Genomic DNA, 16,341 nt, shown 5'->3' on the forward strand with positions numbered 1-16,341 from the left:
TTTACATACTTAAGCATTTCTTACATAAATAAATGCTTATCCCTTCTTCTGGTTTGTGTAAATTGCTGCTTCAGAACATCCCCCTGTGTGCATCCTATTGCTTTCTCTCCCCTTTCTACCGTATATTACCTTAGCTTCTCCAACCTCATCTCCCACCCTTCCTTCTTCCTCCCAGCCCTCTATGGTCCCAGCTATGGGACACTTCGGGGGCCTCTTTTGCTAGACTTCTCACCTAACTTCTCTCTTCTTTCCACTCAGTGAATCAATGTGCTCATCTTTAATATTTCTTGGTGTCTATTGGTGCTTTCCAAAAGGCCCTCAGAGGCCCACGTAAGGACTACTTTCACACTACTCTTTTACCACTGGAGCCACCCCGATACCTCCCTCTGAAGGTCTTGCCATGTGCTGGCTGTCCCTCCACAGGGAACGCTTTGGTGTCTCCACCCCTGCCCTGCTGCTGCCCGATGTCACCCTGGGCTGCCTGTCCCCACCTCAGCTGCATATGGAAAATGTTATTAACTGCTGTTAGCCTTCCCCACCCAAACCCAGTCCTGTACCCCTGAGGTAACAGAGTTTTCCCAGAAAAGGCCTTCAAAGCCCTTTTGCAGCTGCACTCGGTGAAGGAACAGAGTGAAGGAACTCAGAGAAAATAAAGTCCAATATGCCTTCATTTGGCGTGGGGAGGAAGAAGCAAAGCATAACATAACTACGAACATTGACAGGTTTGTAGCTGCCCAAAATCTTCCTCTTATCTCCATAACAGTTGTAAAAATGCCCCTCTGGCAGGGCAGTTGGATTTATTTTCAATACAAGTGAGTGTACTTTTCCTAACCTTATTTTCAGAAGTGGCTGAACTATCTATCTGGTCTGATACCTCCCTCCACCAAAAGTGTTTGCTTGTGGCAGTACTTACCGGGGAAAATTCAGCCTAAATAACTGTCATTTAGCAAATACAAGGCATTCATACTGTTAGGCAATCTTGCCAAGAGGTGATAATACCAGGTCAGCCCAAAATATACACTGTGAGTAGCTGGGAGTGCTTGTCTTTATACATACTGATGACTACAGATTAGGCAGAAGATAGGAAAAAAGTGTCCTGCACAACCAACCAGGGAGGAAGTGGGCTCCAGAGACCTCATTACCACCTTCAAATGAGATAAAATAATGTCTGCTAAGCTGCAATTGCTGCATGTTGCAGTGCTTTCTTCTCTCTCCTCTGGGCTGGTTACACCTCTTTGTTCATCAGGTTGCTCAAGGCAGCTTTGTTGAGCTGCAGGTTCCCATTCACAGAAAGCCACCACCCAAACTGGCTGCTAATGCTTTTAGAGTGGTGACGATGAAAAACATTTATGGTGTGACATCTCTTCCACAAAACACCACGGATTGATCACTTTTCCTCTGAGCTTCTGCTGTTTTCTTTGCCTCACCCGTTTTTCCAGGACAGCTTGGTGCACTGGCTGACCCGCAGAGCTTTAACTCTGAACGGAGACCATCTCCCTATTGCCAGGCTTGGTTGCTTCACTGTGCTGTTGCTAGCAGAGTGCTTCCTGTTTTCTCCCTTGCCTACCAGGAGCGAGGGAACGAGAAGATAGTAGTAATTGTTAGACACATGGCAAATGGAAAATGGATGCTAATCTAGACCTTAATCAATTTTGTTGCCTTATGCATAACTAGCATATAGAGAAAAGTTGCAATGGCTTTTCAAGTAGGAAAATGGATGTACTTTAACCACTCTACATTAAAAAAAAAAGGGGGGGAAAAATATCCTTTTTCCCCAAAGGTTAATTAGTACACAAGTGTGATCTGTGGCAGCTGTAATGCTTATGAATTGGTGGGGATGTCACCAGAAAATTTTGTACTAGACTGACGTGTATGTATGTGTGCATATGTATAATGCATCAGAGACTTAATATTAACAAGATAAGAATATTTAGGTAATGTAAGTTTGAAAACAAACTGTGGCACTTTTTTCACTCAGACCAATTTGGCACAGCCATGCTGTACTTTGCAGGCACCAGAATGTGTGAGAATTCTGTGGTGTATTTAGGGGTTAGTAGAGCAAAACCCACTTGTTGCATGTATGAATTTTTTATAGGCTGTGTTGCTTCTAACATTACACACCAGCTCCTTTTTATTTACCACCCTGTCCCTTGCATCCGTCTGCCATCGAGTATCACTGCTAAGACAAGGAGGACGAAGATTTTAGCAAAGTTCATAAAACTCTGCGGGGATGGACCCAACTATTCTGACACACAAGGCACCTTACAGTGTGCCTGATGGTGTTACGAACCTTTGTAATGTCGGGCTGCAGCCCCTTTTGGGAGCTGCTAGAACTCAGTACTAGCAGTTGTGAAGCTTTTTTGGTTTCCTAGAATATTTTTCAGGCTTTTTCAAGCAGTCTGCAGCCCAAAGTCAGTGTATGTTATAGCAATCAAAGTCCAGTAGGTGAGGATATAAATAAACATGGCTCATGAACAGTGTTATCTCTCTTACCAAACTTACTATGATTGCTCAGGAGGGTAATGAGCACGTTACTGTCAACAGACCCTACATACATAACACTGACCTTTCATTTTGTAGTTGTGGAAACTACGCTTAGGGATTGCTTAGGTCTTTGAAAGAAAGCTGTATAGACTTTATTGGTCATGCTTTCTCAAATACGTTATTTGCATATCCTCTTCTAAAACGTCTCTAATTTTCTTTGCATAAACATTTATTTAATTTTGCACAGTGGTAATAATAACTAATATATATATGCCAGTGTAGTAATTCATAAGGAAGTAATAGATTTGCACTTGCCTATACAAATACTATTTTTCCATGTTGTACATAGGCACTAAGATAAGTATCATTAATGGGTTTCCTCTACAGTTTGAGTCCATCCCCTTCCTGTAACAAAAGATCTCATTTATTCAGACTCAAAATATTTAATAAATCTTCAGTCTACCCTTTATATCCTGTGTCACAATTGACATTACATTAAAAGAGAGGGAACATGGTATCATAACTTTGTGTAGAACTTTAGATTTAAAACCCATGCTCCTTTACAGAAGGAAGTTAATGAATTAGGCAAAGGGAAGCATCAAAATAGTTACCTTGTCAAAAATTCATGCGGTGACTAATAGTCTTTTATTGAGTTCTGTTGGTTTGTTTCTTTTACAGAAAACTTGCTTTTTAACTTTGTGAATGCTTTCAAAGTATTAAAAATAGTGAAAACAGTATTTTGCTATTTAATACCGTATGGTTTTTCAATAGCAGTAATTTTTGTCAGCAGTTCAAAACTGGTCTATAAGAGAAGAAACATTACATGCATATGCAGAGAGTTGATACTATCTGATAGTGGCTTTTTATTATTTATTTCACAACATTAGCCTCCTCTAGCTATGAAATATTAAGAACATCATAAAGCTACAGGATGCCGATATAAAAGTTTCTCTTTTCTCCCTCATCCCTTTCTTTTTCCCTATAAATACACACTTTCATGCAGCTGGACTGTTGCATAAGTGCAGCATTCAGTAGGCAGAACAAAAGCCAATATAAAGGTCAATAAAACTACTCAGAAAACGAAAGGAAAAGCGTATTACTGACCACCATTTTGAGAGCTATGCAGCATCATGTTTGTACCGTAGTAACAGTTTAGATGCAGGTATAAATAGTACAATTCCTTCAAGTTGTGGATTTAGTTAAACTTTCTTCTATTTTTTTATTTAATTCCCATAAACTTTATGGTTTTCTAACCCCTTGGCTAGTTTCAAACTTGACAAGGAGGAAGACTATTGGAGACACTAAGCTTGTGCACGCATCTAATGTGAAAAGCTCTATTAGGTAAAAAAAAAAAAGAGAAGTATCTAAATGCTTTCTCCTACTGTGGGAAAAGTAGGGAGAAAATGATGTTCAAACAACTGACTGGGACAAGGTCCAGGCCGCACAGCAGGTACATACCAGCCAGTCAAGTCACCACATGTGTAGCTCCCGCCCAGGCACAGCACACATCTTTCCATCCCACAAGCCAAAAATAAGGTATGAAACAGAGAGGGTAGGAGGAGGAGGAAAGGAGACAATAGCGTTATGATCTTAGGGAGAAGAAAGAAATGGCAAGAATACCATATTGTAGACATTTAGGAAAACATAGGATATAGGGAAGACAGTAACTCACACAATCGCAAAAGACAAGCTTACTGAAAACTAGGGTTCATTTAACAGTTTATAGAATTGCATGAAATTCATCATAGCTCAGCATACTGCCTGAGTACAGTACTCACAGGTACCGAAGTTCATAGCACCAGACAGTGGAATTGCCAAGGGAACGGTTGGTGCCTACATTTCAACATCCAACACAGCAACACACGCACATCAGCTGCCGCCTTGTTCAAAGGCAGAAGATACCCTGGTGATGTGTGAGATTGGAGTCCAGCAACTTCCCTGTTGCATTTAGCAGATACGCAAACTAATGGGGAATATTTCACATTTAGTTTTATGAACACAGTATGCAGAATATCCTCTCTAGTAGTAGTTTACCCTACTTTTCCTGTTTTAGGCAGGGAGGTCAAAACAAACACTGCATTAGTAATAAGATTTGTCATTTAGTTCCTTATCTTGTATCTCATTATTTCTTTGGCAACAGGAGTTACAGCATTTCCTTTATAAATCAGATATGCTGGACAGACTATACATGTTTATTCGCTAGCCAGTATACCTTACAGATTACTGACTGCCAAAACAAGCTCTTTTATCCAAAGCTCTGGGAGGTAAATAACTTGTGTAAGTTTAGTCAGGCTGCAGGACAGCACGCAACAGCAAAACCAGATTTTAGCTGTGTAGCAACCAGGCAATGGGCAGCTAAGAAATCATGGTAATGGTGGGATAGCTTTTCCCCAGGTCCACTGCCAGATGATAGGCTTGTTTTATAATAAATACTCACATACCATTTGAAAGAGCAGTCTATGCATTCCTGAAATTGCTACATTCACAGCATGTTTATTTTTTTTTTTTATACAAGCAATCCATATTTTATCATTTTACTTTTGATGCATATTAAGAGTGGAAAATAGGGTAAAGCTTACTTTTCACAGCTTTAGAAAAATTGTGCTCTTGAGATATTAGATGGCTAATACAAACTTGGTTAATTGAAGTTCTAGAATATTTCCATCTATGCTGAGGTTGCTTGCTTTAAGGCAGTACTACACTGCTGAATTTGTAAGCACGATAACTTAGCAGATCATCATCATTTCGACATGGAACAATTAGAAGCCTGTTTCAAAGTTTTATTAATTCATGTAATAAAAAAAGTTACAGCAACTTCAAATATGTACAGCCATAAAAACATCAGTTATACAGAAGACAATCTGTTACGACTTGGCTACAAAAATCTTTATTCTTAATAAACCTCCCACATGGGTAAAATAACCATTTAAGCATGTATGCTCCAAATCCCTAGTAACAGCACTTGTCAACTAATTTCATCATCATAAAAAAAAAATAAATCAGGGAGCAATAGTTAAGTTTGACTTGAGTAAGATGGGGCTGTTTTTTAACTCTGAAAGAGTAATAGCACAGTTAACAGCCTTGGCTGTTAAAAGAGTTCTAACAATCATTCAGTGAGCACAACTGCCCCCCTTTTCAAGAGGGGGCAATTAACCCTTTAAAGAGTTAAGATCCATGCCTCCAATGTTTCTGTCATCTTCCTGTTTGAATCTTACTCTTCAGCTGATTAAGTTATGCATTCAGTCCTCTATGCATTTCATTCATTTCCTTTACCTGGAGGGGAGGAGGTAGAAGATCAATGTTTGTGCTGCTTCCCAACATAAGACCCAAAATGCACAAACATACCAGACTTTCATGAGCAAAGGGATGTGATATAACACTAACAGAATCAAACATGACAAGACCACGGTAACTCTTCAGCTTTTCCAAGACTTTTTAGAAAACGGCACTCTTTAATAGCATGCTCCCTACACAAACTCTACTAAGCTACAACATCCTTTAGATTCCTTTCAAAAGGCTTCACGCTTGGGGTGAAGCACTCTGCACTAGCACCATTTGTTCCTATTCCATTGGAAAGCAGCTCTTCAATAGAAACTGCAAACTCCATGCAAATACCTTAAGTAAAGGTCTTCCTGACAGGACAAGGCAATCGGTATTTCCTGTGGATTGTATGGCCCTTGCTATAGATATGTAAAAGTAGTACTTGCTGTTAGCACCGCCCTCTCCCCCGGGAAATGCAGCACATCACCGGCTGCCTTTGAAACTAGTGCAGAAAGGAACGTGGTGAACTTGAGCTCCATACAGAGATGAAAACTAGTTAAAGAATTCGAATGTTTTCAGTCTCCTTGAGCACATCTGAAGCACCCACAGCAAGCTGTTAACCTACAGCAAACTCAAAAAGGCTTCTGGATTCCAGCCAACCTCTTCCCCACACATACACCATAAACAGAAATTAATTACCTCTGCTTTCACGTACTTCCCTTTCCTCCTCCTTGTGAGGACCTGCAAGAGAAGGACAGAGTAATTTTGTAGTTCTCTTTAAGTCCTGACTTACATGTAACTTCATCTGATTAAGACTTTAAAACTCCAAACTTGAAGCTGTCCCTTCCCCATCCTTCCAAAGCAAGGTACATGAGAGGCTGTCAGTCACTTTAAACTACTTTAAACCAGGATGCAAGGCAAGTACTTTCTTCAACTCAGTTTTTCCTATTACTTTTCCCCACAATACCTTTCAGTCATAATCTGGAATGGTGACAGTATGCCCATCACCTCTTTCCCACCTCCCAAGTCGCAAAAAAGAATCTAGTTTACGAGGAAAACTGTTTCCATCAGAGCCCAATCACCTTAGACATGTTATTTCCTGAATTAGTTACCCATTCTGCTTGGCAGCTTTGTTAGAACTTACCAGAACAACAATTGCAGCAACTACTGCTATTACTATGACCACAATGACCGCAATGAGGCCAGGAGTCAGAGACTTCATGGAAAACTCTGGTGCTATTTCATCAACGTAGTAGACCACTGTCTTCTCAAGCTTCAACATTTCGTTATCAATGCTGATGTTGAGTATGTTGTTATGAAAGAGAGAGTCACCTTTTACCTAAGAACAGATAGGAAAGATCTAAGCACTGCAATGATTCATCTTGCTTTAGCCAGTACGCAGCAAGGCTACTCAATGCAATGCAATATACACATCTAGTCTTTGGCAGACTTCACCCATGACAAACTTACATCTTTCTCAAAGTAGTAGGCCACATCAGCTATATCCACATCTCTAGAAGATTTTTCTGAGGAATTCTGCTTCAAATCAATAGTAATGTAAGGGTTCTCGTACTGCAAAAAATATAGTATGGTATTAAGAAGGGGCTAGTTTAAATCCAGTTATCAAATACACAGGAAAGTAGTATGATCCAACTTGTGAACTCACATCCTGAATCAAGTTTATGGTACTTGTTTTCAAGCCAACTGTTTACGGTAGGATTCAGATTTACTTTTTCAGTGAAGCAAAGGAAGAATTAATCTACAGACTGAGAGCAATATGTAGTTTCTCAGTATTTCAGTTGAGATACAGCTATTTGCTAGCTGCTCAGCAAGTGTCACCATTTTGAGAGCTTCTAATAAGACTCATGCTGCACTGCATCTGTCAAACAGGAGTTTTCAAAGTTATCCACAACAAAATAAAATTGAGATACTTGTCTAAAAATGATGTGCCTCTTACCAGAACACTGCTTATATAGCGTCCATCCAGCATGTAACGATTGGTAATGGTTTCCTTGAAAAACCTGTAAGGATATTAAAACTATAGCTCTAAAACAAATACTATTTCACACATCTATTTTCAGAAGCAGGGAAGACTAGTATAATCGGTTATTTTTTCCTGTAGTCTCTTTGTGGTGGGATGACCCCATCTGGCTGCTAAACCCTCACCTGATCTCTCACTCACTTTCCCCTACCAGGATTGGGAAGGGAATTAAAAGGGCAAAAGCAAGAAAAAACGCTAATGGGTGCAGATAAAGACAGTCTAGTAAGTGAAAGGGCTAGGTGGGGAAATTAAAAACTCCAAGCAATGCAAAAGCCATCACTCACCACCAGCAGATTGATGCCCAACCAATTGCTGAGGAATGGCTACTTACTGTACAATATGGGATCTCTCTTTGGTCAGTTCAGGTCAGCAACCTCTGCTGTGTCCCCTTCCCAACCTCCTGCCTACCCTTAACCTACTCACTGGGCCAGCAGAGTGAGAGTCTGAGAAGGCGGTGACAGTCAGCATTGTTCAGCAACAAGTCACCAGTGCTTTAGCATCAACACCGTTTTGGTCACCAGTCTAAACCACAGCACCATAGCAACTGCTACCAAGAAAATTAACTCCATGCCAACCAAACCCAGTACGCTCATTATTATACTAGAGCTCTGTTAATTCCTGCAGTGTTAGAGAGAAGAGTTTGAAGTTTTTGGGAGAGGAGTTAAGAGTAGCAACCTCTGTTCTAGAGGGTGTGTGTGGGAATAGCTACAAGCACTTTTTGCTATATGACTTCTAACAGAGAGAAGTAAGATTTTATTTCAGCTAAAAAACAACCAAACTCTTATTTTCCCCCTGCTGCTGCTATGCAGCCCCCTCCACCAACTTTTTCAGTTTACTTTCCAGGCGGTTTCACGTTATTACCTTCCATCTCCTTCAGTACATTGACTTAGTAAACTAAAAACTAGCGATCAATTCAAAATGGAAGTGAAGCTCATTAGCAGTTACTTTATCCCCAATAAAAATTAAAGCAGTTCCATGAAGGACCTGTAGGTCACTTCTAAGATGTCTTAGAAATGAGTTGTACAAGTCTGACAATGCTTTTAAACATTTACTTAGAAATGCACTAGATACCTAGTAGTGCATGCAGGCATTGCCATGATATCTTACTATCATCACTTACTTCTTTAAAGACTCGGTGTTCAAAGGAGTATCTCTCTCAGCATGTTTCATTTCAATGATGATCCACCTGAAGCAGTAAGCAAAATACAATGAATATTCTTAAAGCATGTACATGTAACAATGCATAGTGAAAGTCTAACCCCAGGCAAAAAAAAACCCCACAGAGCAATGAGAGAAAAACAAAGAAAGTCCCCTCCAAAACCCATCAATGTCTTCTTGTTTCTGAAGAAAAAAAACCCCCACAAAAAGCAGTAATCAAGTGTTCATTGTTCGATTTTCATTCATCCCTAGCACATTCACACAGATAAATCCTCTAAAACACAGTACCTAATACAGGAATGTTTTCACCTCATAGCACACCCTGTTGAAAGACATACCTTGTTCTGACTAACTCATTGCACTTCAAGTCTGCATCCTGTTTGTCAGTTCTCCTAACACCAGCTGTATTTACACACCAACAGGTAGTCCCGTTGCACTGCTTTGCCTTGAAAACACCAGTATTTTCGCACTCGGGATCATAGAGGCCATCAATATCTTCAAATGCATCTTTTGGTTTCTCACGGCGACCTGATTTTGAGCCAGTCATTTCTGCTTTCATCAGCAGGCATTTTGAAGTCACTGAGAATAACCAGAAAGTCACGTTATGCAGCATCAGACCATACATGTTCAGAACAGAGCTCCTGGTCTATAAAAACACAATGTTACATCAGAAGAAACCAATTTGAAGCCATTACAATGAAGAGCGGGTGTCTAGCATGTAGGTGGTGGATCAGTTCACACAACTGGGCTGTGCCACCTTCTCAAGGAAGAAGCTTAAGAGGTCCAGCCAGCTTCCAATTCCTATAGCAAGAGGGTCATTTACAGCTGAGCTTGAATCAAAAGTAAGGTCCTGAGATAAGGCTCTTTCACCTCTTGATATGTAGGAAACGTCATGATGCGTGCTTAAAGGAAGCTAAAACTTAATCTTTGAGGAATGCTTGCCATTAGAGATCGAATATTAAGGTGGATGGACATTCACGCAAGTTCCACAGGAGGAACCCTAAACGCTTATCTTGCATCACCAGTTGACCTGGAAGACCAGGAAGCAGCTTTTCTTCCTTACTGCCATTATATCCAAGAGCTCAATGGCTGTTTCACACATCCCCTCGAGTTTGGCCGGCACTGCCCCTCGCTGCCCCGCACCTGCGCGCCCGCCCGGGCCGCCCGCGCAGTACTCACGCGTGTTGCAGTTCACAGTCACGCCGGAGCCCACCGCGTCGCACCAGCAGACGCCGCTGTCCAGCCTGCAGTTGGTGACGCGCTTGTTCTTCTGGCAGATACACGCTGGAAGTGAAGCGCGGCCGTGAGTCCGGGCACCGCCGGGGCACCGCTGCTCCGCGGGCGGGACAAAGCCGCCCCTCACCGGACGGCGCCGGCTGCGCGTGGCGCACCCAGACCCGCCGCTCCCCACCTGGCCACCCGCCCGTCCCCAGTGAAAAGCGAGAACTTCCGTCGGGACCTCGCCGCGGGCCCCCGCGGCCGGAGACAAAGGGACGCGGAGTCCCCGGCCCGCCCTCACCTGCCCGTCCGCCCGCGGCCCCAGAGGCGGGGCGCCCCCTGCGCGGCTCTACGGGCAGCGGGGCCTCAGGAGGGGGCCGTGGGGCGCGGTTAGGAGCGGGGCTGCAGTCGGGGAGGGGAGCGCGGGCACTCACAGTTCTGGGCGCAGGCAGCGGCGCAGAGGAGCAGCAGCAACGCAGCCCCACAGAACGGCTTCATGGCTCGGGCCGTTGGCGGGGCGCAGGGAAGCCGGGGCAAACTCAACAGCGGAGCCGGAGCGGTGTGTGTGCGGCGGCGGAGCCGATATGAGCCGCCCAACAGGTTCCGCAGGTGGTGGTGGCGGCTGCGCCGCGCCCTCCCGGCTCCGGTTACACCTGGGACACACAGGGGGTGGCGGCAGCTCCTCCTCCCGGGCCAGCCGGGCGCGGTAGTCCACCGCCATCCCTGCCCCCCGCACCTGGCCGAAACTGGATATGGCAGGGCGGGTCCCGCACCCGGCCCGGCCCGGCCCGGCCCAAGTACAGCCTCTAGCGCAGGGCTGGGGAGCGGGAGCAGTGGGGGAGGTCTCGGTGGAGGGGCTGTGAAACCGCCCCGCCCGCGTTGTGAGGGCCGAGGCCCGGGGGCGTCTGTCAGGGACCGAGGGAGAAACTGTTAGTCACCTGGGGAAGCTCCCGCGCGTGTTTGCTCTGCGAGGCGGGGACGGGAGGCAACCCCGCACGGTGACATACAGGCCGGAGGAGCAAAGCCGGCCCCTCTCCCGGCTCGGGACTTCCCGCTCCCGCCGCTGACTTCGCCGCGGGCAGGGCTCCCCGGGGGCGGCCGCCCCGAGGCCTCTGCCCCGGCTTTGCGGCCGCCCGGCTCAGCCTCTCCGTTCCTTTAGGAGGCAGGCGGGGAGCGAGCTTCTGCGGGCGAGCTGCCGCGGATCGGTCCCGCAGTCTGCTCCCGCAAGATGAGAGCCGGCAATAAGTATTCACACCTTGTAGTTAAGGTTTTGTTCGCATCCAGAGGTGTCCTTTGAACTACTCCATGAGGACTTGGTGTTTAAAACAAATCATCGTAATCCCTCAGTTAACTTAAGAAAATCCAGAACACCTCTCTGTAAAGGATTTTTTCTTTCTTTTATAAAACACACACTAGATCGTTCTACCTGGGGACTGCTCTGAAGAGAGCTGCTTCTGGTGCTGCAATATCCTCGCTTCCCTGTTCAGAAAAACATAGTCTTCAGTGCTTTGTCTCGGAGCAGCACAGCTTTGTGGGAACCTACAGAATGGTAGGTAGTGCCAAAGCCCTGCAAGGTTGATGAGGAGGAAATGTAGGGAGGCCTGCTGCAGGTTGTAAAATGTCTTTCTAAAATGTAAAAGCAATGGCAAAACAGGGGACAAAAGACAGGTATGGCACACTGGAAATATTTCTGAAGGTTGAGTTTATTAATTCAGTTAAAAAATAGGCATAAATCTTTCTGAAAGATACCTTAGTGTCCTAGAAAAACAAGTTATTTTAGTAGAGGAGAAAATCAGAATCACATCCCTCTAAGTCTGTTCATACATTTATGAGGAATCACCAGCATTTGCAAAAACTTGGAACTTCCTCTTACCATTTCTTCATGTTCGCCATACAATAAAAACATGTTGTACATGCAAACCTCAGTTAATGAAACTGTTTGAAACCTGAAATGTAAGTGCAGATCAGCTCTCTTTGTGGTTTTGTCTCTGCATGCAGCTGTGTTTGTGCTGTATCTTTGGGTTTTGTGTTTACTGTTGTCTACAGTGCCCTGCTGAAGCCAGGTAGGTGCTGTCTTGGGTGAGTCTGAGTTAAATGACTGTTCTTTGGGTCTGCTCCTGGTGCAGCCTGAATCAGAGATTTGCAGCATTTATCTTGATTTTTCTTGTGGTTTTGTATGGCTTCTCGATGCTCTTCTGATACACTTGTCGAAGACTGAAATAAGAGCATGATCTTAGCAATGTGAAAACTTGGGAAGACTTTAAAGTGTCCAATATGGACTTCTTTCATTGCTGCTGTCAAATGATGGTGTTCTTCAGAAGGATCAGCGCAATCAATAGGCTCAGGAATGCCCGCCTTATTGTAAAGCTCATTTTCTATGTAAATGTACAGTTTTGTTCAAGATGAGAAGTGATACCCTGTTGTTATCAGCAAGCGGAACTATGTGGTCCTTGCTAGTAATGAACAGTAGATATTATGATAGGCTTTTTATTTAGTATCTAAATGGAGAAGAAAAGAACAGGCTGGGTGCATGCTAATCCTCCTTGTTCTCCTGGCCCTTGATCTGTGTAGGTAAACTTCTGTGCCTAGTTTTAAAAATCCAAGCTTTAGTCTGCAGTCTTGAAACCTCTCAGTGGCTACTACTGAAAGTAGCACTGCTTCTTCAACCAGCTCCGAGTACTGGGCAGGTCCTTGTTGTCAGTAATCAAAAAATAGTCATAACCTTTAGTGTCTAAGGGTCAAATGGTCTTAGGGCATTTGTGCAGACTAGAGAAGTGTGTTTTGGCTTTTATGGTGGCATGTTTTTCCTGTTAGGTAGCACCTATAGAAAGCCATACCATAACTGTGGTGCAAAGATAGGTGCATCGTGTTGCTTTTTGTAGTACAGCATTTAATTTGGCTCCAGTTTGCAGGAGCGGATAAAGAGCCTGTTATCTATAATGTCTCCAGGTTTCCAAATCTGAAGAAATTACTGTTTAAACATTGCTCAGTATTTTAGAAGCAGAGAGAGTTGCTCTATACAGTGTCATTCTCCAGCAAAGCAATGGTTGTGAGGACCATTTTCAGTAGTGTTAACTTTGTCATCTTTCCAGGTTATTTTGAGGGAAATTTCTCCGTAGACTCAAAGCCAGTGGAGCAGGCACATGGTTAAAAAGACAAAAAGGCCCAAGTATCGAAGTAGCTTCGTTACACACATACCATGGTGTCTAGAGGGTTGGAATGCAGTGTCTTTTTTTGTACCTTTTGTGGCAATACGTAAGTCTTTGTGCTGGAATACGTGACCTTATTCAAGGGCTATTCTAAATTATCTTTCCTGAGCTTACAGGTTGGACGATAAGGCTTTGCTTACTGGTTTTAAACAGGATAATTTTATCAAGTGTTGGAGATACCTCCGCTTATCAAATAGCTGAATGCTGATTAGGCAGTGCAGTGTGGGCTAGTTGTGGTTTACACTTACTAAAGCATAATTATAGCTCAGCCAAATTATAATTTACATGCTAGGAGCGCATTACTGGCTCAGTCACATAGCAAAAAGAAACAAAAAGTTTTTATCACCAGGTCCTGGAGAGTATGTGAACTCATATTAGGAAAACTCCTGTGATCTATATTCAGTTTTTGCTTTGTAATTCCATCTGAGGCAGATGTGTTGGGAGAATAAAGTTCAGTTCACTCAAGTACTCATGAGCCGCTGATAGCAGTGGGAGATTTTCTATTGACTTCGGTGAATCATGAATCAGATTCAAGGAGATAAATCCAGCATTTCTCAAAGTCAGAAAGAATTAGAGCGATACTGGGATCTGGCGTAGGTCTTTACAGGGTTGTTTCCAGGTCTTCTCTAGAAATTGGGTAAAAGTGGGCCTTGTGATACTCCCCAGCACAGGAAAGGGACAAAATCTGCTTTCAGGGAAAGTTGCAAGGGGGTGTGAGTCACTCCTGAGGTATCGGGAAACGATGCAAGGTGGGGCTGTGACATGTACTGTGGTCAGCAGATCAGAGAGATGAGAGAGCATGATCAGAACCACTAGAGTATTTGGTAATCTAGCTCTAACTGAGATTCTCCAGAGCCTGCAAACCTGATCGGTTGGGGTGTAGCCTTCTAAAGATAACCAAAGTCTCATCCCTAGAAAATAGGCCATGTATTACCAAATTGCAAAACATAGTCTTGTGTTTACTCAACAGAATTAAGGAATTTTGAAAATTCATGATGACTTTTAACTGGTTACAGCTGACAAAGTTAGAAGCAACCAGAAATAGACTTAACACTCAAAAGTGCCAAGTTTTTTTGGATGGTAGACATTGCTATATACATTATCTATATTATAGACTCACTCAGGAACTGTTTATTAGGACAGCTTTAGAATGTCTGTGTTTAACTTGGTTTTGTTTTTGCAGAGTGCACCATCTGCATAGAATGAAGCCTTGAAAGGACTGTAGGAACAGGCGATACTGAGAAATTATATAGCCTTGACCATGATGTGCTTCAGAAGAGTTCATGCCTTCACAAATCGACATAAGCTGCTGCTCAAAGAAGTGTAATAAAACTGGTGCTTCTGCATCTTTTATTTTTCCTGCAGGTTTCAAAACCACCACATAACAGGTAAGTATTGTTGCCCTGATTTGAATAATAAGAACATTTGGAGTCATGGAGAATTTAAATGTTTCGTTTATATGAAGGTGGTCAAACATAGAGCCAGTAAGAAAGTAAATGAGCAGTCATGTCTTTCTGCTAGACTGAGTGTCTCACCATTTCTGAACGCTGTCAGAAAGCTAATTTACATGTTCTATTTTTAGCCTGTTTCTAGATCATGTATTTTTTTCTCCCTTTGAATAACAATATGGTTTAAAGCATAACTCTGTATTTTGCTGAAATTGTCAGGCACACTGGAGATGGAAATTAGTTCTGAGGCAGTGATGACACTAGTACAGCCGTCCTCAGCTTCAGAAGCCCACAGCTCCGCTCTCTATCAGGCTGGAGACTGAAAGTAAGAGTACCTCCTAAGAGGTAAAGGGCTGTTGGTTCAGAGGTTCATAAAAGTAGACAGGGTGTAGCCACAGGAGAGAAATGCTCATGCAACTGATCTATGTTCTATTTGTGTCTTTGAAGATCATAGAAACCAACCTGTGATGTGTTGTGGCATCCTCACGTCTCTGCCAGGGCTTAGTCTTAACTCCAGTGGGTGGGGTCAGCAGGAGGCTCGTCATCCTTGTCTTTATTTACCTGAAAATACATCTCCAGGGCTCTTACACTGACAGCATTAGTTAGAACATCTAACTGTCAGCATTCAAAGCTGCTGAAAATGAGCAACATTAGATGTAAAAAACTGAATAACTCTTCGTTCCAGACTAGTTTGTAGCAGAGAGGCAAGCCTATTTCATACTGTGGCCCATCCCTCAGAACACTCACTGGTTTAGTAGGCTTTGGAAAGGGCTCAGAGGAAAACACGAGTTGTAGTAAGAGAAGCTCCATTTACGCTAAAATTGTTTCAGTTCCTGCATCTAAGATACTTTTGCCCTTTTAGCCATTTTCTGGGAAAGAGTATACAGATGGAACTTTTTCAAAACACCTGTTAAAAACTGTTTGAGAGAGTCTTAAATACTTTTTAGCATGTTTTAATCATGTGACAACATCTCTGTGCTGTCGGCAGAGCAAAAGCAGATGGTTACACAGACAGAAAGTTGTCCTATCTCTTAGTATGGAGTTATCAGCAGGACATTTCTCACAACCTGAAGGTGTCTGCCATTAAATTTGCTTGTGTCGTACTTGTCTATACATACAGGTCCCTACAAGGCTACCTAGAGTGTGGATTTACACTGTGTCGAGTAACCCACAGTAGCACAGCTGTACCCAGCAGCAAGCAGAAGACATTTACTCCTCCAGGAAAACAGGGTTAGAGCACACAGGTGGTTTCCAGGGAGCAGCCAACATGCTGTAAATCCCCACCCACTGTTGCCTCACGCTAACTCTTGTGTGTAGTCATACCCTAAGCAAAGGTGAATAAATACACCCATGAGCAGAGCAGAAAATCTCATCCCACAAATGCCATTTAGCACAACACAATGGACAGCAGAGAGCAGGGCTATGAGGTGTTTGTAGCTCACAAAATGACTTTTTTCCTCAAGGAAATACATTGCTTTTGTGTTGTGACTACTTTCCAGTTCATCAGTTTCCCTTATTTTTT

General features: G+C 43.2%; 1 protein-coding gene across 1 annotated transcript; it reads right to left on the reverse strand.

Moving 5' to 3' along the window:
• Positions 1-5,249: 5,249 nt before the first annotated feature.
• Positions 5,250-10,862, reverse strand: EPCAM (epithelial cell adhesion molecule). Its single transcript, XM_030499130.1, has 9 exons — positions 10,597-10,862; positions 10,124-10,228; positions 9,283-9,523; positions 8,907-8,972; positions 7,703-7,766; positions 7,216-7,317; positions 6,890-7,084; positions 6,445-6,486; positions 5,250-5,757 (listed from the first exon to the last, which is right to left on the reverse strand). The coding sequence occupies exons 1-9, from the start codon at positions 10,658-10,660 to the stop codon at positions 5,716-5,718; spliced, it is 921 nt and encodes a 306-aa protein (XP_030354990.1). The 5' UTR covers positions 10,661-10,862; the 3' UTR covers positions 5,250-5,715.
• Positions 10,863-16,341: the final 5,479 nt, after the last annotated feature.

The sequence above is a fragment of the Strigops habroptila genome, chromosome 10 (genome assembly GCF_004027225.2).
Source record: "Strigops habroptila isolate Jane chromosome 10, bStrHab1.2.pri, whole genome shotgun sequence".
Taxonomy (NCBI): Eukaryota; Metazoa; Chordata; class Aves; order Psittaciformes; family Psittacidae; genus Strigops; species Strigops habroptila.